Source organism: Sciurus vulgaris, assembly GCF_902686455.1.
Source record: "Sciurus vulgaris genome assembly, chromosome: 5".
Taxonomy (NCBI): domain Eukaryota; kingdom Metazoa; phylum Chordata; class Mammalia; order Rodentia; family Sciuridae; genus Sciurus; species Sciurus vulgaris.
Genome location: NC_136465.1, coordinates 173,316,035 through 173,340,422, shown reverse-complemented (window position 1 = coordinate 173,340,422; position 24,388 = coordinate 173,316,035). Strand labels below are relative to the sequence as shown.

The 24,388-nt window shown below is 40.5% G+C and overlaps 1 protein-coding gene across 1 annotated transcript in view; it reads left to right on the top strand.

The window, feature by feature from the left end:
- The first annotated feature begins 2,151 nt into the window (after positions 1-2,151).
- Positions 2,152-24,388, top strand: part of MRTFA (myocardin related transcription factor A) — a 181,037-nt gene continuing 158,800 nt past the window's right edge. The window contains 1 exon segment of the mRNA XM_079140783.1: positions 2,152-3,307. Coding sequence (XP_078996909.1) covers positions 2,861-3,307 — 447 coding nt within the window. The 5' untranslated portion in view covers positions 2,152-2,860.

Sequence of the window (24,388 nt, the reverse complement as noted above, 5' to 3'; positions counted from 1 at the left end):
TTTTTTTTTTTTTTTTTTTTTTTTCCTTTTTGGTGGTACTAGGGATTGAACCCAAGGCTTCATCCATGCTAGACAGTGCTCTGCCACTGAGTATATTCCCAGTTCTCTGCTTTTGTATTGCTTGCTTCTCCCTGTGGTCTTCTCTGTTCAATCCAGATGGAAGCCGAACAGGTCAGCGGTCCCATGCTAAGAGAACTTCTCATCCCACTGTTCTAATAAAGGTCTCACAACTCATTTTGATCGGAACATCTTGTGTCGCATGACTTTCCTAAATCAACCATTACAAATAGTGGTGGGGTGGTGGTGGTGGTAGGCAATGTTTTAATTTATCAGGAATGGGTCATAGATTCACCCCTGGAACGTGAGTACTGAAATCATTTTCAAGACAGTCATATGGAGGGTGAGGAAGAGGAAATTACGGTTCCCTTATCAGAAGAAAAAGAATGTTTGTTGAAAGGACAAAAATAACACTTGTCCCCAATTGATCCTGACAAAATGAAGAATGTCCACATGAAGTCATTAGGCATATGACTAATGAGGCGTAAGGAAACCATCATAAGAGGAATGGTGGCAAAAGAAGAGATTTTATTTCCATTGTTTTGGGGGAAAGTGTGGGAAAAGGGATGACATGGAATTAGGTATGTTCTGTGAAGTTTTAAAGAATAACACTAGTGTTATGGTTTGGATGTGAGGTGTCTCCCTAAAGTTCATTATTAGATTATGAGATCTGTAACCTAATCAAATTAATAATTTGAAGAGACTTCTGTACTGGGGGATAACTCCATAGGCTGGTAGGTGTGGCTGGAGAAAGTAGTTCACCTGGGACGTGCCTTTGGGGCTTATATTCTGTCCCTGGTGCCTGAGTTGAGCAGCTTTCCTCCACCATATCCTTCCTGCATGATGTTCTGCCTCACCTTGGGCTCAGAGATATGGAGTTGGTTGACCATGGACTGAACCTCTGAAACCATAAGCCCAAAATAAACTTTTCACCCTCTAAGTTGTTCTGGTCAGGTGTTTTGGTCATAGTGATGAATGGTGACTAACAAACTTAAGAATCTAGGATCAGAGATTAGAGGGAGGGAGGAAGGATATCCATAAGAAATAAATACTTCATATACATATATATAACTTTACACACATATAACATACAATTTAAGTGGTCAAAAAAAAAAAGGCCTGTTTTGAAGGTGGTGAGCTTGCAATGCCTGGGAAGCTTGCCTTGCAGTCTCTGTGGTGAATGGGCAGATCTCTCTTTCCATGACTAATAAGGTATACTTGTGCTTCCTTCTTGACTTTTTCAGAAGAACTGTGTCTGGGTGGATGATATTCAGAATGCCCCACCCTGGTCTTGTCTGGGGGAAATCTGCCCTACCCCAACAATTCCAACCAGCAGTACTTTCTCCTCTGAGGTTCCCTTCTGCATCCTTTGTTAGTCATGACATTAGGGGTATACATGATCAAGTGTTGGAGTCACCTAAGTATGTGCCTGAACTTCCACCAGTTTGATGTGAGTAACCCCAGGGCAGTGTCTTCCCCTCAGATTTTTACTCAGATTCTTACTCAGGATTATATTTGTTGAAGAAATCATTTTATCAGGGCTGTTGTGTTAGGATATTTGCTTTGGGGGAAGGTGTGTGACTAAGGCGGACACAATCACACCTACCTCCAAGATTCAGTGACCAGGGGGTGTTACTGCACTTGAAGTTGCCTTTCCTATGAGTAATTGGGAATACCCAAACCACCTTGATTTCCACAGTTGTTGGATAGAGCAGCGCTCTTTCCCCAACCGACTTACATCAGTGGCAGTTCTGGGAGACCTTTGTGTGTGTGAGGGAAGGGATCGACGAAATAATTTATTTTGGAATGTAACATCAGTTGCCCCTTTCTTGTCCCTCTGCCTTCACATGGATCCTTCCCAAACCAAGAAAAATGCACCTTCTCCCTTCCTCCTCTAGCTGTGTTCATCCTTCCCCCTACTCTGTCTGGTGACCCAATCCCCAGGAAACCTTTGGGGAAGCGCTTCCCTCTCTTTTCTGCCCCATCAAGGTGTAGTTGTTTCTCCTTTTCAGGGCTTCTTCCTATTGCTGCCGGATTTGGGGTGGTGGGGCTGCGTGCTGCAAAGGGGCCTGCCTCCTCGGTGGCTCTTAACCGCAGCGGGCTCTGCTTGTTTCTCTCTCTCCTTTAGCCTGTATTCTTTCTCCTTGTTGAAGTTTTGGTCCAGGACTTTCTAAGTGTATGGTCTCTATGCCCCCCACCCTTATCCCTTTGCTACGCTTCAGCATTTTAGAAATTTAGAGTTGCAAGTGTGGCCGGGAGACATCTAGTGCGGTCTTCCCTTTGCTGACTGTCTTCCGGGAGTCTCCCGATTTGAGCTCTGGGGTGCAGCCAATCCTTTTCCTTCCCCAGGCCCAAGGCACTTTCACTATTGATGATCTCAACACTTTAGGCGGGTAGGTGTCAAAGTCTTCCTTTTACCGTTGGGGAAACGGAATCAGAAACAAGGCGGCGGGCCTCGGTGGGGCGGGGGCGTAACGGGAATGCAGGGCTCCAAGCCAGAGCGAAATTTATTGTCCCCTTCTGCAAAGAGTGAGTGAAATAATCGATTTAGGAGCCCCAGGCGGGGGCCCTAAGGCTCGGAAAAGGATCGGTACGGGGTTTGGAGCATTACTGCAGTAAGAGCTGGCGGCTGGGCACTGACTCCTGGGCAGCTCCGCGGTCCAGCCGGGTCCGCCGCCCTTTCCTTGACAGGGTGACCAATGGGCTGCGGCCTCTTTAAGGCCGAGCGCCCTGCCTCCAGTTCGTCGTCGATCTCCTCCCATCTCTTCGCCACGGCTCCACCAGTTCCAGACTACCCTCAGCGATGAGGTCATCTCCCCAGTGCCCATTGGCAGCGCCAAGCTGTCAGTCACAGGAAGTCGCGCCGCCGTCCCCGCCTTCCTGGTTCTCCTTCCTTCTCCGAATGCCCCCCCAGTCCGCCAAGCTCGGCCTCAACAAGGTTTCTGATTGGCCGGTGCCGCTGTCACTCCTCCGGAGGGCGGGGCGAGAGGCGGGTGTGGTGGGAGGGCCCGCAGCTTCCGTGGCTGAGGGAGCCGGCGGCGGCCGTGTCTGTGGTGGCTCAGGCGGCGGCGGGAGCGACGGTCCCACCCTCCCCGCTCCCTCGGTTCCACTCGCTACACGCCCTCTGCTCGCGCAGACTTCTCTCAGCTCCACGTACCCTGACTGGACGTTGAGCCTCTGGAGGAAACGCGAGCGGCTGGCGCCGGAGCGGGGCGAGCCGCGGATCCCGGGCCGGGAGGAGAGCGCGGCGGTGAGTGAGAGTCGGGGCAGGGGACCCCTCCCCCACCGCGGCCCCGCCCCGCGCATCCTTTCTCCTCGCGACCCCGCCGCGCGCGCGCGCCCGGGGACCCGGGCCCGGCGGGTCTCGCCTCCCCGGCCCCCGCCCCCCTCCTGTCTCCCCGCCCCCGTCCCCACCCCTCGGGGCCCGGGTCGCCGAGGCGGGGTCACCCGGCCTGGGCAGTCGGGCGCGGCAGTGCACCTGTGCACCGTCTGGCCCGGCTGCGCTGGGTGGGGAGGCGCGGAGGTTCCCGCCCTCGCTGCGCCCTGGGTGTGTTTTAACTGCAGCGACAGCGTGTAGGGCGCTTTCTCCTGGATCTTGTGCAAATCCTCAGGATCCCCATGCAGTCCTCAAGCTTCCCAGGCAAGGAGGCTCACCTGAACTTGAAGCCTGTGTAGCAGCCTGAACACCGCCAGTTTCACAGAGCTCAGTGCAGATTTGAAATTTGACGGCCAAGAAGAGTCTTGTCTCTAGGACGTTGGTCTGTTGGGACACTTTGATCGCCCCTTGCCAGGACCCCCGCCCCTTACCGTGAGAAATCACTGGGACTCTATATAGTGGCTAGGGCTGGATCTCGCAGTTGAGCCTTCCAGATCTGTTATTTGCTGCTCATGTAATCTTAAGTCTCAGTTTTCTCATCTGAAATATGGGGATGATAATAGTACCTATCACATAAGGTTGTTCTAAGTATTAAATGAAAGAATTCACATAAAATGCTCGACACAGTCCTTGACACATAGTAAGGTCCCAAGAAATGTTCGCTGTTGTGATGTTGAGAAAGACTAATAGGCCCCAGGGTGTATTTAAGCGCTAGCTCAACCAGGCCTTCTTAGGATTTCTCGTTTTCTCCCTGCATGTGACATATAACGAAAGGGCAGTTCAATGGACAGTTCACAACTTGCTAACCTATACTTGGCATGAAGTATGTGTATACAGGAATGTGAAATACGTCAGTTAAATATAATAATGAAATCACACCCACAACTCATTTGTTTTTACATATTTTTAAACCCATAAGATGTCCGGAATGTCCCCAGGTTGCCAGTGTTTTTAAGTCTTAAGATCTTTTCTACAAGAAGCCAAAGCTTTATTTTTAGTAAGAAAGTTCAGCTGAAGTGTTTTATTTTAGAAGCCCCCCCCACAAATAAAATCCCACTTTCACTTAAACAGTTTTACTATTGAAAAGCAGCTGCATCCCAGGGGTGAGGTGGTACAGCCAGCTGGCCCACAGCCCCATGACTGCAGGGTGGGGAACCTTTGACGAAAGTTATGAAATTAATTTCCCTTAATGTTTGCATTTTTCATAGTAAATCAAAGAACTTTGTGATACTTAGTTTCTTTCCTTTCTTTTTTTTTCTTTTTTTTTTGGTACTGGGTATTGAGCCCAGGGTTACTTAGCCACATCTGCAGTCCCTTTTTATATTTTATTTAGAGACAGGGTTCTGCTAAGTTACTTAGGGCCTTGCTAAATTGCTGAGGCTGTCTTTGAACTCAGGATCCTTCTCCTTCAGCCTCCCAATTTGCTGGGATTACCAGCAATATTTAATTTCTTAATGAAATAAAAAGAAGCAAACTATTATTGCTTTCTTCAAAAAACAAGCAAGGAGCTGGGTGAGGTGGTGTGGTGGTGCATGCCTGTAATCCCAGCTGAGGCAGGATGATCTCAAGTTCAGGGCTACCTTCAGCAATTTAGTGAGGCCCTCAGCTGCTTAGCTAGACCTTGTCTAAAAATAAAAAAAATATAAAGGACTGGGGATGTAGCTCAGTGGTAAAGCTCCCCAGTAATCCCCTTCCTCCATAACCAAATCAAACAACAACAACAAAACACAGGCAATGAAAAAGTGTCTGGAGGGGCTGAGGTTGCCCCTCAGTGGTAGAGCGCTTGTCTGAAATGTGTGGGGCACTGAGTTCGATTCTCAGCACCACATATAAATAAATAAAATAAAGGTCCATCAACAACTAAAAAATATTAAAAATATTTAAAAAAAAGAAAAATGTCTGGAGTCTAGTAGTAGTGTTTGCTTCAGTTCTTTGTTAACACTGTTAAAGAAGAGTCCCTGTTTATTATTTTTTAATTAATTTTTTTTATCAGTGCATTATAGTTGTACATAATGGTGAGATTGATTGTTACATATTCTTATGTGCACACAATATAACATAATTTGACCAATATCATTCCCCAGTAAGGAGCCCCTGTGTAAAAGGGCTTCTCAAAGTCACATCCAATAGATACACAGGGGTGCTCTACCATTGAGCTACATCCCCCGTCTCTTTTATTTTTTATATTTGAGCCATGGTCTTGCTAAGTTGCTGAGGGCCTTGATAAGTTGCTAAGGCTGGCCTCAAATTGGGGATCCTCCTTCCTCAGCTTCCTGAGTCTGATGTTACAGTGTAACATGTGCCTAGGTTAGGGTGTATCCTTTATTTAGTTAAATCATGAGAGATGGAAGATGTATCCCATCATCCAAAAGTATTTATTGCACACTTTCCACGTCCTTAGTTCTCTGCCAAATGCTATGAGGGAGAGATTAAAACAGTATAAAAGAGCATCTTAGCCCATAAAGGGCAAAACCATAAAGTTTGGGTCACCCAGGAGTAATTACAGGTACTTCTTAAATAATGACTTTATTTATTCATTCTGCAAACTTTTGTTGTAGACCTGTAATGTGCCAGGTGTTTTTCTAAGCTGGGATTATCAAGATAGGTGAGATATGAACCCTGCTCAAGAAGGGCTCACAGTTTAATAGGAGATTGTAACAAACAAATAAAGTCTAGGTGCAAACCCAAAATTGTAGGAGAGATTCAAGGGAATTTTTTTCTTTGGGCATGTAGGAAGGCTTCATAGAGAATATGGAGCTGAGTCTTAACTCAGATGAGGGAGACGAAAACCCTTCCAAATATAAGTAACTAAGCTTGGAAAGGTTCTTGACAAATCCGATAGCAGTTATAACCCTGGGGGAAGGGGAAGGAAAACAGCATTTCTTGATGCCCACTGTAACAATTAGTAGGTAAAGCTTTTAATGTATTTTTAATCATCACAGAAATTCCATAAGATTGATTTTATCTCTATTTTAGGATAGGGAAATAGCCTAGGAGTAGTTAAATAACTCAACCAGCATTACACAGTGACAGCCAGGTTTTGAATCTCTGACCTAAAAGTGTAGGGCCTTACACAAGCAAGGCAAGCACTCTGTCACTGAGCTATATTCCCAGTCCTTTTAAAATTTTCATATTGAGACAGAGTCTTGTTAGGTTGCCCAAGCTGACCTTGAACTTGCAGTCCTCCTACCTAACAGCCTCCTGTGCCTGGCATTGTCCCTTTGAACAGTGCATTGTGAAAGTAAATATAAAAGAGGTCAGAAAGTTCTACTCATGTTCTAATATCATTTTACTACATCTGTTACATATTACTTTTTGCAAAATAAATGTTTTCTGTTTGATTTAGAATCACTAAGGCATGTATAATAATTGTCTTTTATGGTATTTTATACTTATAAATATGGTGGTATTTCCTAAAAAGTGTGACCTGTGGGCACATTTATTGGAAGTGGAGGATATTGATACACAACAGATTCTAAATGGGGCACTTTTCAAAGTTTGTTAAATAGATATAGACTTTTTCCTTGCAACTGCAGCTTATGTATATGTGTAACCCCCAAAAAAGGTTTTATAGACATGTGGCTAATTAATTTATAAGAGGAAAATTAGAATCTTGAAATTGTATTAATACAGATTGTTATGTTACATTTAGAATACTATAGGAAGAATTTATACTAAGCCTGGTGCAGTGGCACATGCCTATAATTCCAGTGGCTCCAGGAGGCTGAGGCTGAGGCAGGGGATCACAATATCAAAGTCAGCTTCAGCAACTTAATGAAACCCTGTCTTAAAAAACAACAACAAAACAAAATTGCAAGTTTCCCAAGAGCAAGGATATTCTTTTCTTTTGTTAAGTAACTGGGCCTCAATATGTTGCTCAGTCTGAGTTGGATGTCATAGCACATGCCTATAGCCTGCTACTCTCAGGGAGCCTGAGGCAGGAGAATCTTTGAGTTTAAACCTAATCTTGGTCATAGAGGAAGACCCCCCCCCCCCCCGCCCAAAAAAAAAAAAAAAAGAAAGAAAAAGAAAAGAATGTTGCTTAGACTAATCTGAAACTCCCAGGCTCATTTTTGGATATAATAGGTGCTTAATAAATATTTGTTGAATATAAAATAACCATGAACTGGGGGTGGTGGTGCATGCGTGTAATCCCAGTAACTTGGGAGACCATGGCAAACGGAAAGCAAGTTTGAGGCCAGCCTCAGCAACTTAGTGAGACCCTGTCTCAAAATAAAAAATAAAAGGGCTGGAGATCTGGAGATGTGGCTCAGTGGTTAAGTGCCCCTGGGTTCAATCCCTGGTACCAAAAAAAAAAAAAAAAAAAACCAAAAAAAAAAAAACTTATATATGTGTGTGTGTGTGTGTATGTGTGTGTGTATATATGAGAAATATATGCTTGGAACCGATGGACTTTTCATCTCATGGTACATTTCATCTCATGCTGAGAAAAGACTTTGATCAGGAGGTTGTATTTTAGAAGGTCTTTGAAAAAGGAGGACGTTGATTAACTGTAGATGAAGTGGTGTGCTTAGGTGAGTATGGAGAGTAGTTTATAAATGGATACATGTTGGAAGAAAAGAAACCTTGAGCTAAGGGAATGGCCCACAGATGCAGTTTAGCAAAATGGGCAGCATTTAAGTCAAGGCCTAAGGAGGGTTTTTTTGCTTTTGTTTTCCTTTTGATGATGGAAATTGGACTTGCGGCCTGGTACATGTTAGGCAAGTGTGCCACCACAGAACTCCAGCCTCTTAATGGAGTTTTGAAAATCAAGGAAATGGTCTCTGCTCTCAAGGGGTTTACAGTTTTGGAGAATGGCTATATTCTGTTGCTATGTAACATATTATCTCAAAAGTTAGTGTTTAAAATAGCAATAAATATTTATTGTCCCTCACAGTTTCTGAGAGTCAAATTCGGTAGCACTTTGGTTGAGTGGTTAAGGCTTCATCTCTCAAGAGATCATAGTACTTTGTTACCTGGTATCATAGTTGTCTGAAGCTTAACCTGAGGCTGGTAGGTCCTCTTGCAGTGTGGCTACTCATGCCTGGCAGGTTGGTGTGCTGGTGGCGGGAGATTTTGGTTCCTCTCTATGTGGGCCTCTTCACAGAGCTATTTGAAGGCCCTCATGGCGTGGATCCTGGCTTCCCCCAGAGTAAGTAATCCAAGAGACCAAGCTGCATTGCTTTTTATGAACTAGCTTCAGAAGTTATATATTATCATTTTTCCAGTATTCTGTTGGCCACACATTGTAGGAAGGAAGGGAGAACTCAAGAAGTGAATGTCAGAAAGTGAGGTTCATTGAGGGCCATTTTGGAGGTTTGTCCATAGCACACCACAGTGACCCTGCTAGAGGGGCAGCAAACGCCGTGGCTCCTCCTCCCCACTTGCCTTTTACATGAGGTTGGTTTCCTTCTACTGTGTGTTGCCCACATTGTCTGTTAGTCCCAGGTGAGGTGCTGGTGAGTATTACCTTTGATTTGTGCTGTGCTCTAGAACATTTTCCTGATAGTTCACCACCTCTGATGGTTTTCCTGTTTGAAATTAAACAATTCATATTAAAAGACTGTCAAGGGGCTGTGGTTACAACTGCAGTGGTAGAGTGTTTGCTTAGCATGTGTGAGGCACTGGGTTCTATCCTCAGTACCACACACAAAAATTAAAGGTATTGTGTCCATTTACAACTAAAAAAAAAAAGCCTGTCCAAAAGAAAAAAAATGAGTAAAATAGAAAATAAATGTTGGAAGAAGATACAAAGTGATTTGGTGGCGGGAAGGAGAGATTACAGGAGGGAAAGATTGCTTTTGGTGGGATGAGGGAGGTGGAAAAGATCTAATTCTTTAGATACTTATAAATATTTGTTGTATGTTTCCTGTGTGTCTTCCACATGGTAGGCAGGCTAATATGTGGAAGTAGGGACTGAATTGTGCTACATGAATTAGTATTATTTTTTATGGTGCTGAGGTTGGAACCCAGGGCCCTGTGCATGCACATGAAGTATTTTAATTAATCTAGGCTAACATTGATACTAAGGACAAATACTTGAGCTCTTTGTGTAAGTTGAGAGTAGAATCATTATTCTGATATTAAAGAAAATGGGGCTGGGGATATAGCTCAGTTGGTAGAGTGCTTGCCTTGCAAGCACAAGGTCCTTGCAAGCACAATCCCCAGCACCACAAAAAAAAAAAAAAAAAAAAAAAAAAAAAAAAGGAAATGATACATTATCAGAGTGATAAAAAATAGACAAATAGTTATGGTTATAAATACTGGAGTCAGTCTAGAATTGGGATCTTGGCTTCTCTTTTGGCTGTGTTATCTCGATCTATGTGACTGTGATACTCTTATTTTGTCTTCTCTGTGACTCACTGTAAAATGGGTAAAATAATGGTGTTGCTTTATATTGCTATGATGAGGGTTAGATAAATTTAAAAAATACAAAATCCTTGGAACAACTTTACATGCCTGTCATTAGGCATTATCATGATCCATGGTTATTGGTTTTTGGCAGTAGCATAGAACTGACCATGGGTAATGGGCTTGGAGTTGGGAAATAAATGAATGTAGTATTCAGAAAGAGGCATTTAAATGTCAACCACTGCTGCTTCAGCGTGTTTTTCCAGTTTAAGTATCTAGTCTAGATAATTTTGATTTTGCAAAGTAGAGTGAACTGGTGACCTTATTTAGCTCAACTCCAGAAAAAAAAAGATCCAAGGAGGTAAGGTTACCCTCTGTCTGTCTTTGAGTTACTGTGTCTTCTGTCTGTAGAGTGGGTCTAACTAGCAGCAGTACTTAAGGTGCTTGTGCTTCAAAAATGCTTAAGGGTGGAATCAGAACCCAAACTAAAAATATGTAGAATGAGAACCCGTGTGACCGGATTGAGGAACAGTAAATCTCCTGGAGGGAATTTAAAAGATACGAAAGTTAAATTATGAGAAAGTTAAATTATGAGAAGCTCTAAATCTGGACTATAGAAGTACAGGAGTGGAAAAGACATTGTGTAAAACCCTATCAGTTTGGGCAAACTCTTTAGAGGTGTTAGTCCTTTCAGGTTACTTCAGGATGAAAGGAAATGGCCCTTGGAATAGAAATGGATTGACTTTTCTAAAGTCTTAAGTTTCCGATTTTGTACAACAGAAACACATGGATTCTATTTACTTAAAAACTGAAGAGATTCTTAAATATACTGACAATATATCACATCTAAAGAGAGAAGATGATTGAGTTTGGTGTCCCCGTGGCTATTAAAGCAGGTTGGTTGATCTGCCAAGGATGTCTTGAGCAGATCTCATGGCTTAAATTGCCTTCAGTTGTGCAGTTCAGTCACTGAAGTTGAACTCTCATTTGTTGGATAGAGGCACAGAGAAATAAAATGGTTTGAGGTTCCATGGTAATCTAGGGACTGAGTCTGGGCCACTTCCTCACCTGGTGTTTAAGACCGGCTCAGATTGCAGTGATAGAAGGATCTGTAAATACTTGGAGGAGTGTTGTCAAACTTCCTTTTTTGTTTCTTCAGATACCATGTTTTTATTTTTGTGATGTATCCAGTTCAATGGCTTCCCACTCACTCTTAATAATATGCATTCAGAAATCATTCCCTTTTTAAATGACAGCTGATAATGAGTAATTTGGATAGTCCATTTTGAAATTTTGGAATATAGTCTCCATTTGTTACCAAATTTGAAGATAGGTGGGATATTTGTAGGTTTTTGTCCCCTGAAATTGTTAGTGGAAATTATGGGTGACTCTGTCTTTGAAAATCTTTGCTCCCATGTAAACATTTAAAGTATAATTTAAGCTGAGGGTGGTGGTACCCACCTGTAATACTGGTGACTAAGGAGGCTGAGGCAGGAGAATCACAAGTTCAAGGCCTCAACAGTTAGGTGAGGCCCTAAGCAATTTAGTGAGATCATGTCAAAATAAAAAGGTTTGAGTGTATATCTCAGTAGTAGAGCACCCCTGTGTTCAATCCCTAGTACCACACACACAAAATATAATTGAAAAAATAAATCCTAAACTCCTTAGTGTGAGAGAGTAAAAAAACCAGTAAGGTTAGGTGTCAAAATTAAGAGCAAGAACAGATGAGGGGATGTGCCAGCCTGCAGCCATAAGCTCACTACTCAAACTTGTGATTCAGTTTCTTCCTCTGTAAAATGGAATTGATAATTCTTACAACTTGAGGTGGTTGTAAGGATTGTGGTGCAAAGTAAAGGGAAGTAACAGTGGCATCTTCTTTATGATAGTAATTGTGCCTGCTGCATTAATCCTCATGCCACCACCATTGTGTAGATGAGGACTGAGAAGCTTGGAGAGGAACTAATTTAGAAAGATCACAGGATTTGAATTCTTATCTATGTGAATTAAATGATCTGGTACCCTATAATGTGTCTGAGGTGCTTAACTTTTGCCTCCAGTAAATGTCTGTGTTTTATTCAAAGTCGTCTGCATAGTGAATGGAAATATCAGTCATGGTGAAAATTCTTTGTGGTAATAATCAGGTGTTAGAGCTTTTGAAATATTCTTTGTAATATTCCTTATGTATTTTGTTGCTATTCCTGAAATAGAAAACTTAATAGTGAGTGACCACATCTTAAATTGCTCAGTAAATACTTCCCAAATAAGGGCATACTATAATGTCCAGATTTTTAGTCAGCATTTCAATTATATTTTTAATTGTAAATGGTGTAAGCAATGCCAAGATCTCTTTTGTTTAATTTGTACAGATTTTCAGTATCACAAAATTTATAGGAACTTGCAAAGTTGTTTTTCTCATGATATTACCTTTTCCTGTGAGTGTGGTGTTATCATGGTTGAAGTTTTGGATTTATCTTTCTACTTAGTTTTGTATTTTTTTTTTTTTTTTTTTAATATTTTTAGTTGGCAGTGGACCTTTATTTTATTTACTTATTCGTTTATATGTGGTGCTGAGAATCGAACCCAGTGCCTTGCACATGCTAGGCAAGCGCTCTGCCACTGAGCCACAACCCCAGCCCAGTTTTGTATTTTTCGTGTCAGGATCTTGCACATGCTAGGCATGCCTTCCATCACCAAGCAACATTCCCAGCCCCCTGAACTTTTTTTGAGTTCGTTGTGTGTGTTTGTTGTATTTCCTTTAAGAGCTAGAGGTGGGCTGGGCCAGGTGGTGCATGCCTGTAATCAGCTACTCTGGAGGCAGGAGAATCCCAAGTTTGAGGCTAGCCTTGGCAATTTAGCAAGCCCTGTCTCAGTATAAAAAATAAAAAAGTTGGTTGGTGTAGTTGCAACATGCCCCTGAGTTCAATCCCCAGCACCACCCCTGCCACACACACAAAAAGGTAGAGATGTGGAGAAAAAGAACTTGGAAATTAAAAGTAAGTGTTATTTTCTTTCCTATCCTTGGTATAGATGATAATCAGTTTTTCTGAAAAGAAATAACTTGCTTCCATACTGGAGCCTTTCACTCTTTAACATTCCAAGTTCATATACGCATGGCATTGAAAGGCAGTGATGTTCTCTTTTTCTTTTTCTTTTTTCTTTCTTTGTTTTTCTTTTAGGTACTGAGGGTGCATATAAGGCAAGTGGTTTACCACTGAGCCATACCCCTAGCCCTTTTTTATTTTGAGACAGGGGTTTGCTAAATTACCTAGTCTGGCCTCGAATTTGTGATCTTTCTGCCTCAGCCTCAGGTGTGTGCCACTGTGCCTGACCGATTTATTTTATAGATTTAGTGATCTATTTCACATTGTCTTGTTTTGCTATTTCCTTCTGTCTGACTTTTTTTATTTTTTGGTGGGTAGAGGGAGGGGGGACCTGGAATGGGAATAGCGAGCCAGTAACATAATAAAATCATTTTGAAATGAAACTGGGGTTGTGGCTCAGTGGTAGAATGCTTGCCTAGTGTGTGTGAGGCACTGGGTTTGATCCTCAGCGCCACACAAAAGTAAATAAAATAAAGGTATGTGTCCATCCGCAGCTTAAAAAAATAAAAAAATTCCATTGCTAAAAAAAAAAAAAAAAAAGAAATGAAATAAATCTGAAGATTTCATTTACTCAGTAGAAGTTCATAGGATGATATGGTTCATTTTGTGATATCTATTATGAATCTTTACATTTGTTGAGTCAGATGATTAATGATTTTCTTAAATCAGAAACTGTAGCGTGATTGACTTTTTTTTTTTAGACCTTTACCTGAAAGCTGATTCATGAGATTTTATTTTCAACATGTCTGATAACCTGTTGGGTGCCTAAATAAAACTGAGTTAATTATAGTGTAACCTTTTGTTCTATTTGGAGAGTGTTAAGGGATTTTTGAATACCCTCCAAAATTCACCTTCATCAAGTAAACTTAGAAAGCTCTTTCTAGAGCAAGGACTCTCAAAACTTAACCTTCATAGTACTCTTTACCTACTTTTTCAGAGTATTTTTTTTTTTTTTTTTTGCATTACTAGGGATTGATCCTAGGGGTGCTCTACCTACCACCAGTTCCGTAAAGTTTTGTTTTGTTTTTTTTTAATTTTTTTTTTTATTGTAAACAAATGGGATACATGTTGTTTCTCTGTTTGTACATGGAGTAAAGGCATACCATTTATGTAATCATAAATTTAGGTAGGGTATGTTGTTTGATTCATTCTGTTATTTTTTCCCTTCCCCCCACCCCTCCCACCCCTCTTTTCCCTCTGTACAGTCTTTCCTTCCTCCATTCTTGCCCCCCTCCCTAACCCTAACTCTAACCCCTCCCACCCCCCATTATGTGTCATCATCCGCTTATCAGCGAGATCATTCGTCCTTTGTTTTTTTGAGATTGGCTTATCTCACTTAGCATGATGTTTTCCAGTTTCATCCATTTGCCTGCAAATGCCATAATTTTATTATTCTTTATAGCTGAGTAATATTCCATTGTGTATATATATATATATATATATATATATATATATATATATATATATACCAGTTTCTTTATTCTTTATCCATTCCTCAATTGAAGGGCATCTAGGTTGGTTCCACAGTCTGGCTATTGTGAATTGAGCAGCTATGAACATTGATGTGGCTGTATCTCTGTAGTATGCTGATTTTAAGTCCTTTGGGTATAGGCCAAGGAGTGGGATAGCTGGGTCAAATGGTGGTTCCATTCCAAGTTTTCTAAGGAATCTCCACACTGCTTTCCATAGTGGCTGCACTAATTTGCAGCCCCACCAGCAATGTATGAGTGTACCTTTCTCCCCACATCCTCTCCAACACCTGTGGTTGCTTGTATTCTTGATAATTGCCATTCTAATTGGGGTGTTTTTTTAAATTTTGAGATAGGATTTTATTAAACTGCCCATGCTGGCCTCAATCTTGTGATCCTCCTGCATAGGCATCTAGGTAACAAGATTACAGGTGTGTGCAACTGTGCCTGTTTTGTTTTTAGAAAGCATAATAGATTTCCCTACTGTTTAGTGATAGTAGTGATTGGGTGTGGAGTTTAATTTACTTGTTTTTTATCCTAGATCTACTAGACATTCACTGACTATGATCTTGGGCAAGGGAATTAATCTTTATGAACCTCCATTTCCTAATAGGATAGTTGTGAGAGCTAAGTAAAGTTTCATGTAAAGCATTTAGCACATAATAGTCATTTAGTCCATGTTAATTTTTCATAGCTGCCATAACATTTCTTTTGTAGCACAAGCCACAGTTGTATAATTATATAGTTAGTTATATAGTTGTGTTATTATTTATGTTTTTCTTTTTGTAAGCTGTTTGGTTTTCATTTCTTTGTTTTAGTGTTTAACCTGGGAGCAATTTACCACTGAGCCACATCCTTAACCTCCCTTTTAAAAATGTTCTATTTCAATACAGGATCTTACTAAGTTGCTTGGGGCCTCTCTAAGTTGCTGAAGCTGGCGGTGACCTTAAGATCCTCCTGAATCAACCTCCTGAACTGTGGGGACTGCAGGCATGTACCGCCATGCCTGGCCATAAACATTTTGAAACCAGGGACCATGTCTTTATTTTCATTGCCATATTCCTGGCATTCAGCATAGTCCCTGTCATGGCACATAGTAGGTGCTCAGTCAGTGCTTGTTGAGTGAGTGAAACCCCCTCTCCTAATCCTGTCCTCCCTTAGTTTAAAGGACAGTATCCTCAGTGTATTTTTTATTTTATTTTATTTTTTGGCTTATAGTTCCTTGAAAACTTACCAACTTATTACTGGAACTTTGGTCTGTACAAGATTGGAGTAGGTAAATGTGAGGGCAATGAACAAATGAATAACACCCAGAAAGACAACAGACAGTATTCAAAGTAAACGATAAAAACACAGTACTTTGGACTTTCTAACACTAATCTGGTATCACTCCAGAGTCTATCAAGAGTTTCCATTGTGGTTGTCACAGACTTACATGTTGCCGAGCCTGAGTTTTCTCTCATTTAGTGAAATGGTAACTTGTCTTCTAGTTACTCAGGCAAGAACCTTGTAGTCATCATCTTTTTCTTTCCCACTTCATAAAATCCAATTAATAGCACATCCTGTTAGTTTTGTCTTCAGGATATAGCCATTATCTCATCATTTCTTACCACCGCCACCCTACTCACCTTTGTCCAAGCTATCTGTATTAGTTTACTTTCCTTTGGCTGTTATATTTATTATATACGTAGTGACTTAAAGCAGTACATATTTATCCTCTTATAATTCTGGAGGTCATACATGTGAAATCAGTTTTTTGGGCCCAAATCAGTGTTACCAGGGCTGTATTCCTTCCAGAGACTTTAGAGGGGAGTCTGTACCTTACCTTTTCCCTCTTATGGTGACTTTTGGCATTCATTGGTTTGTGGTAGCATCACTTCAACCTTCAAATCTCTCTTTGCCAATTTATTTCTCCTTTATTTTTGTTAGAGTACTGGCTTTTTTTCTTATCAGACCATATGATTGCAGGTAGGTCCTACCTGGATAAACCAAGCTGATCTCACCATCTCAAAATCCTTAACTTAATCAAATCTGTAAACTCCCTCTTTTAAATTTATTTTTTGTTGCATAAGGTAAAATGCACAGGTTCCAGGGATTAGGATATGGATAACTTTTGGGGGCCATTTTTCAGGCTACCATAGTATATTCTCTGACCTCCAAAGATTCACTTCTAGTTTCACAAGTAAAATTACATTTATCCCATTCTAACATTCTATCTCTAAAAGTCTCAACCCATTGCAACATCAGCTCAAGTCTAAGATCTCATCTAAATATCATTAGCTCCAGGGGTAGGGATATGGCTCAGTGATAGAAGGTTGCCTAGCATATGTCTCACTGGGTTCAATCTCCAATACCGAAAAAAAAATTAGCCTCAACTTCAAAATATAAATTCTCATCATCTAAACCATGTGTTATCTGTTCCCAGACTATAATGATGGGATAAGCATTGTATAATAGTTATGAATATTCCCATTTCAAAAAAGAGAAAATGCAAATAAATGGACTACTGGCTCCAAGCAGGTCAAAATGTAGCAGAGAACATTGTTAAGTTTCAATGCCCGGAAGCAATCTCTGTGGTTTAAGTCACTTTACTTTTATTTTATTTTTTTTAGAATTTTTAAATTTTTTGGTACCAGGGATTGAACCCAGGGTGCTCAATCCCTGAACCACATCCACAACCCTTTTAATTTTTTTATTTTGAGACAAGGTCTATACATTGCTTAGGGCCTTGCTAAGTTGCTGAGGCTGCCTTTGAACCTGTGATCCTCTTGCCTCAGCCTTCTGAGCCACTGGGATTATAGGTGTGTGCCACCCCACCAGGCTTTCTGTGGTTTAAGATTGCCCTCTGAGTCTGTGGCTGTGTCATCTGCTTTCTGATTATCCTTTCTTTTTTGTGAAAGGTACTATTTGTTTGCAGCTGAGTAGGTTTTTTTCCCTCTCAATTTAAAAATATTGTGGTAAAATACACATAAAATTTACCATGTTGGCCATTTTTAAGTGTACTGTTTGGTGATATTAAGTACATTCTTATTGTGTAATCATCGACACCATCCCAGAATTCTTTTTATCTTGCAAAACTGAAACACTATACTTATTATGCAATACCTCCCCTGCTGCCATTCTCCCCTCCTGGGAACTCCTGGACCCTTCTACTTTGTCTCTATGTTTTTTTTTTTTTTTTAATAGTTGTAGATGAACACAATTCCTTTATTTTATTTATTTTTATGTTGTGCTGAGGATTGATGCCTCACATGCATTAGGCAAGTGCTCTAGCACTAAGCTACAACCCCAGCCCCATGTCTATCTCTATGATTTTGACTAAGTATTTACATAGTGTCTTTTGTGACTGGGCTATTTCACTTAATGTAAATGTCCTCAAAATTCATCTATGTTGTAGCATAAATCGGTTTTCTTTCTTTTCATGGTTCAAAGAGTAGTTTTTTTAGTCTGTTTCTTGCATGTAGAAATTTAGTGGTCCAACTACCTTTCTTTTTCTTTTCTTTCTTTCTTTTTTTTTTTTTTTCCCCTGGAGAGGTTAGGGATTGAACCCAGGGCCTCATCCATGCTAGGCAGGTACCCTACCACTGAACTACATCCCCAGCTCTGCTTTTCTTTATTTCATTTTCTGACCTTTTAAATCCAAGCTAGCAGCATTTCTGCTAACAAAGCATTCTCAGAAACCTTGTGGGTTTCCTGTGTATATCTCAGGAATTCTTAACATTGATAAAAGGGTCCTCCATAGAGCCTTCCTGGATAATCTCATCTCTATTCCTAGCATCCATGAGTCACATACCTAATCTCTTCAGAACTAGTAAAAAGTTGTCCTGTCCGTGTGTAGCAAAATGAAATTAGACCCCTCTCACCCTGCACAAAACTCAAAGTGGATCAAGGACCTAGGCATTAGACCAGAGACCCTGCACCTACTAGAAGAAAAAGAGACCCATAACTCCCATCATGTCAATTTAGGAACCCAGTTCCTCAGCAAGACTCTTAAAACACAAGAAGTAAAATGAAGAATCAATAAATGGGATAGTATAAAAAAAAGCTTCTTTAAAAAAATATATATATATTTTAGTTGTTGATGGGCCTTTATTTTATTTATTTACATGTAGTGCTGAGACTCGAACCCAGTGCCTTACACATACTAGGCAAGTGCTCTACCACTGAGCCACAATCTGGGCCTCTAAAAAGCTTCTTCATAGCAAAGGAAACAATCAAGAATGTGAAGAGAGAGCCTACAGAATGCGAGAAAATCTTTGCCACCTGCACCTCAGATAGAACATTAATCTCCAGGATATACAAAGAACTCAAAAACTTAACACCAAAAAAACCAAATAACCCAATCCATAAATGGGCAAAGGAACTGAAAAGATAATTCACAGAAGAAGAAATATGATCGATCAAATATATGAAAAAATGTTCAACATCTCTAGCAATTAGAGAAATGCAAATAAGAGTACACTGAGATTTCATCTCACTCTAGTCAGAATGGCAGTTATCAAGAATAATCAAGAATGCAAGTAACAATAAACGTTGGTTAGGATGTGGGGAAAAAGGTACACTCATACATTGCTGGTGGGACTGCAAATTGGTGCAACCACTATGGAAAGCAGTATGGAGATTCCTCAGAAAACTTGGAATGGAACCACCATTTGACCCTGTTATCCCACTCCTTGGCGTATACCCCAAGGACTTAAAATCAGCATACTATAGTGATATGGCCACATCAATGTTTATAGCAGCTCAATTTACAATATAGCTAAGCTGTGGAACCAACAGAGGCGCCCTTCAACAGATAAACGGATAAAGAAAATGTGGTACGTACACACATACTCATCCAAGAAAAAGAAGGAAATTATGGCATTTGCTGATAATGGATGGAACTGAAGACTGTCATGCTAAGTAAAATAAGCCAGTCACCAAAAACCAAAGGCTGAATGTTCTCTCTGATATGTGAATGCTAACACATATTAAGGTGGGAGAGTAGAAGTTCATTGGATTAGACAAAGGGGAATGAAGGGAAGGAAACAGGGATGGGAACGGGAAAGACAGTGTTCATATATGAACACTGTGTTCATATATGAATACATGACCAGTGTAACTCCACATCATGTACAACCACAAGAGTGGGAAGTTACATTCCTTGTATGTATGATATGTCACAATATATTCTACTGTCATGTAGATCTTAAAAAAATAAAATAAAAAAAATAAAAATTAAAAAAACAAGGTTCAACCACACCCGGAGTTTTCTTTCTACAGTGTGCTTTCTTAACAGTGAATCTCCTAATTTTAGTGTCTTTTGTGCTCTGTATTAACTGAGAATTTCCCACACCAAGTACTGGCTACTAAGGTGTCTGACTGGTTCAGGGACATGCAGACCATGTCATTCTGATGTGCATTGATGGTGAACAGAGCAGGTGAGGTGCCAGGCTTTGTGCTTGCCAGGTCCGTAAGTTGCAGACTTCTGCATTTGTATCCTGATCATAAATAGTTGCTTCTCCCGACTGGGCAGAGTCATGGAACCTGCCCATTGGGGTTGTCCTTGGTGTCAAACAGTGTTCGGGGATTGTTGGAGAAGGAATACAGTTGTATGTGGTTCCTCAGAATGATCATTATCTCTAATGGTGCACAGGCACAGTCAACATGACTTGGTGAAGGTGAACTCCAGAACCAGCTTGTCTTTGAAGTTCTTCCTCTCCTGGGTATCACCTCAAATCAGCACTGAGATCTCTGAGAACTTGGGGCTGCTACAATTGCCCAGCAGGGCCAGCAGGTTGGAGTAATGCAGTACATTTACCAGGCCTGTGCTGCCCATCTGTGTATGGTCTTGATATCCCTTCTTCATCAGTAGCTCCATATTATAGTTGTACACACATATCTCCATGGTGCAGCAAAAGCAACTTTGGTCTTGGGTGAAATGTAGACTGGTGAACCCTTGAAGTGGTTACTGAGACATGGTTTAGGATTGCTTCCCTGACCTCACATCCCTGACTTTGGCCCCCCCTATTGGTGCTTCTGGGCCTTGACACCTGGCCCTGGGGTTTCTGAGCATCTTTTTTTTTTTTTGGTACCAGGGATTGAACTCATTCCACTGAGCCTTATCCCCAAGCCTTTTTTTTGTATTTTAGAGACAGAGTCTCACTGAGTTGTTTAGTGCCTTGCTTTTGCTGAGGCTGGCTTTGAATTCACCATCCTCCTGCTTTAGCCTCCTGAGCCACTGGGATTACAGGCTTGTGTCACCATGCCTAGCTTCTGAGTATCTTCAGTGTCCATATTCCAACCAGCAATCTGTTTAAGGCAATCTAGGCTTTTCTATCATGGTTCTAAAAATAAATTCTTCCAGTCTTCATTTCCAATTTCAAAGCCACTTGTGGAAAAAAAATTTTTTTTTTTTTTTTTGCGGTGCTGGGGATCGAACCAGGGCCTTGTGCTTACAAGGCAAGCACTCTACCGACTGAGCTATCTCCCCAGTTCACTTGTGGAAATTTTTAAGAATTTTTTTATAACAGCATCTCACTTCCAGATACTAGAATCTGTATAGTAGGGTTCACCCAGAGAAACTGAACTAGTAGGAGATATGTATTAAGGGATTTACTACAAGAAATTGCTTTATGGTTGTGGAGTCTGGCTTAGCAAGTCTGACATTCATAGGGTAGGTTGTCAAAAAGGACAGGCTGGAACTCTTGGCAGGAATTGAAGTTGCCATCTACAGGTGAAATTTCTTCTGGAAAGCCTGTTTTGCTCTTAAGGCCTTTCACGGATTGAATTAGGCCCATCCAGATTATCTAGGCCAATCTCCATTGCTTAAAGTCAACTGCTTATGAACATTAATTACAAAATACCTTCACAGGACACTTTACATTAATATTTGATTGAATAACTGGAACTATTGATTAATCAAACTGACATACAACTGACTATCATACCATCATTATTATCACTTGCCTAGATTATTGCATTAGGTTCCTTTGAACTGGTTTTCTTGCTTCTGCCCTTGATTTCTTGTGATCCATTTTCTGCATGGTAGCCAGAGTCAGTTTCATGATCTACCATACTCCCTCTTGCTTACTCTGCTGCTACCCCACTGGTTTCCTTGCTGTTCTTAGACCTTCTAGGTCTTTGTGCTTGTTTTTCCTTCTACCTGAAATAATTCTCTCCTGGACCCTGTTTATGATTTACTTCCTTACTTTTTTCAGATCTTTACTGAGATGTTTCCTTATCAGAGAGTTAACAGAAACAAAAAGACAATTTTATCCTTCAATCCCTGGCAGTTCCCAGTTTCTCTTATCCTATTTCACTTTCCTCCATAGAGCTTACCACCACTTGACGTACATTTGCTTGCTGTCATTAATCATTATCACTATCATGGAATTTTTGTTTATGATTGTGTTCTCAATGCCATAATGCTTGGCATGTAGTAGGCATTTAATATTTTCTGAATGACTATTATTATTACTATTATTATTATTATTATTATTTTGTGGTTTGGGGATCAACCTAGGACCTCATTCATGCTAGGTAGGCATTCTACCACTGATTTACATTCCCAGCCCTTGAGAATTGAATTCTTATTCTTGTTTTACCTGTCAGGTGGCATCTGACGTAATTGATCACTTGGTGTGACATTGTTCTCCTAGTTGTTGTTCTTTTCTTCCTCTTTCTCTTTCTCTTCCTCCTCCTAGTTTTTCTTCCTAGTTCATTTCCCCTCTCCTTTCATTCTGTTTCTTTGCTAGCTGGTTTTCAGCTGAGCTTGTTAGTGTGAGATTTTTCTCAAGGTTCAGCCTTAAGTCCTTTTATTTTCTCTTTCTTTAGGAGATCTCATCCAGTCCGGTGACTTTAAATAACATTTTTTTTTTTTTTTTTTTTTTGGCGGTGCTGGGAATTGAACACAGGGCCTTGTGCTTGACAGGCAAGCACTCTACCAACTGAGCTACGTCCCCAGCCCTTTAAATAACATTTATATGCCAACAATTCCTAAATCTGTTTCTCCCTCCCCTCTCCCTTCTTCTTTTTTTTTTTTTTCTTTTTTTTTTTTTTTTTTTTTTTTTTTTTTTTTTTTGTGGTGCTGGGTTTGAACCCAGGGCCTGATGCATACTAGGCAAGTGTTCTGCCACTGAGCCACATCCCCTCTCCCCCTTCATTTCTTGAATACTAGTCACTTTGACATCTCCACTTGGATATCTCATAAACATCCTAAAATTTACATATAAGTCAGAAATTTGAAGGGTCATCTTTGATATTCTCCCTTCTCACTTCCATTATATCAATTTCAATTGATAATTACTCCATAAGTATTGCCTCATTCATTACCTTCTCATCCTGTCCACTAAAACCACCCTTACTAGTCCACACCACGCTCTTTCAGGACCATTTAAATAAATATTTAATTGGTTTCCCTGCTTCTATGCTCTCCTTCCACCTCAGTTTGATTGTCTGTGTGGAAGCAAGAGCTTAAAATGCAGATCTAATAATATCTTGCTCCTTTCTCTTCCCCCAAGCACTGTGTCTTCCTTGCACTGTCCAGAGTTTCCAGATCAGGATTTGAATGATAATAGGAACTGTGGCAAATTGGAGTGTACAAACTCCATCTAAAGAGTCTGTCCTTTTATTTTTTTTGGTATGGGCACCTGAACCCACGGGTGCTCAACCTCTGAGCCACATCCCTAGCTCTTTTTATATTTTATTTAGAAACAGGGTTTCACTGAGTTGCATAGGGCCTTGCTAAGTTCCTGAGGCTGTCTTTGAATTCGCCATCCTTCTGCTTGAGCTTCCTAAGCTGCTGGGAATACAGGTGTGAGCCACCTTGCCCAGCTAATTGTCTTTTTTTTTTTTTTTTTAATTTAATTGTGTGTCATTATGTTGTTGGCATAGGGGAGTGTAGGCCCAGAATTGCCAGAATTGCTGATCTTCTGATTTTTTTCATGAAAAGCCAAAAATCTTTTTTTTTTTTTGAAACAGAGTCTTAACTATATTGCCAAGGCTGATCTTGGTCTTGAACTTCTGAACTTAAGTGATCCTCTTGCCTTAAGCCTCCCAAGTAACTGGGACTATAGGTGCATGCTTTGCACCCGGTTGTGATTTTTATTTTAATTTTTTGGTACTGGGAATTTTTTTTTTTTTTTTTTCTTGACAGGGTTTTGCCAAGTTAGGTAAAGTTAGGGTCTCTCTAAGTTGTTTAGTCTGGCCTTGAACTTGTGATCCTCCTGCCTCAGCTTCCTGAGTCCCTGGGATTATAGGCATGTGCTACCATATCCTGCTTGGTTGGATACGCATTGTGCATTTCCTCTTTAAAATTTTTGATAACTAATTTAAAATTTAAAAATTTGTATATTTAGGAATAAATTTGGTGAAAATAATGAAGCAGTGAATTTCATGGAATATTTAAATAATGATCCCTTTGCCATCGGAATCATACAACATTGCTGAGAGAATGTGAAGAAGACTTAAATAAGTGGAGACCATTTTAATAAGTTCAAAGACCCAATATTATTAAGCTGCCTAGTCTCTTAAGTAATCTAAAGATTCTTTGTGTTCCTAATCAAAATTTCAGTAGATGTGTTTGGATAGAAGTTGTCTTTCTGAGTCTAAAATTCACATGGAAGCTCATTGAAACTAGAATAGCCACAACAATTTAGAAGAGAAAGAACAAATTTGGGTAAATTAAACTCCCTGGTTGAAAATTTTTACAAAGCTACAGTAATCAAGACAGTATGATTTTGGTATAAAAATAGATAAATGGATTGATCATTGGAGAATAGTAGAGTCTAGAAATAGGTGCACATATGTATGGTCAATTGATTCTCAACAATAAGCCCAAACAGTTCAGGGGAATGGATAATCTTTTCAACACACATTGCGGAAATAATATTTGTAGATATATGTATATTAAGAAATGAATCTTCCAGTCACTTGGGAGGCTGAGGAAGGAGGATCGCAAGTTCAAAGCCAGCCTCAGCAACTTGGCGAAGCCCTAAGCAACTCAGTTAGACCCTGTCTGTAAATAAAATACAGAAAAAGACTGGGATGTGGCT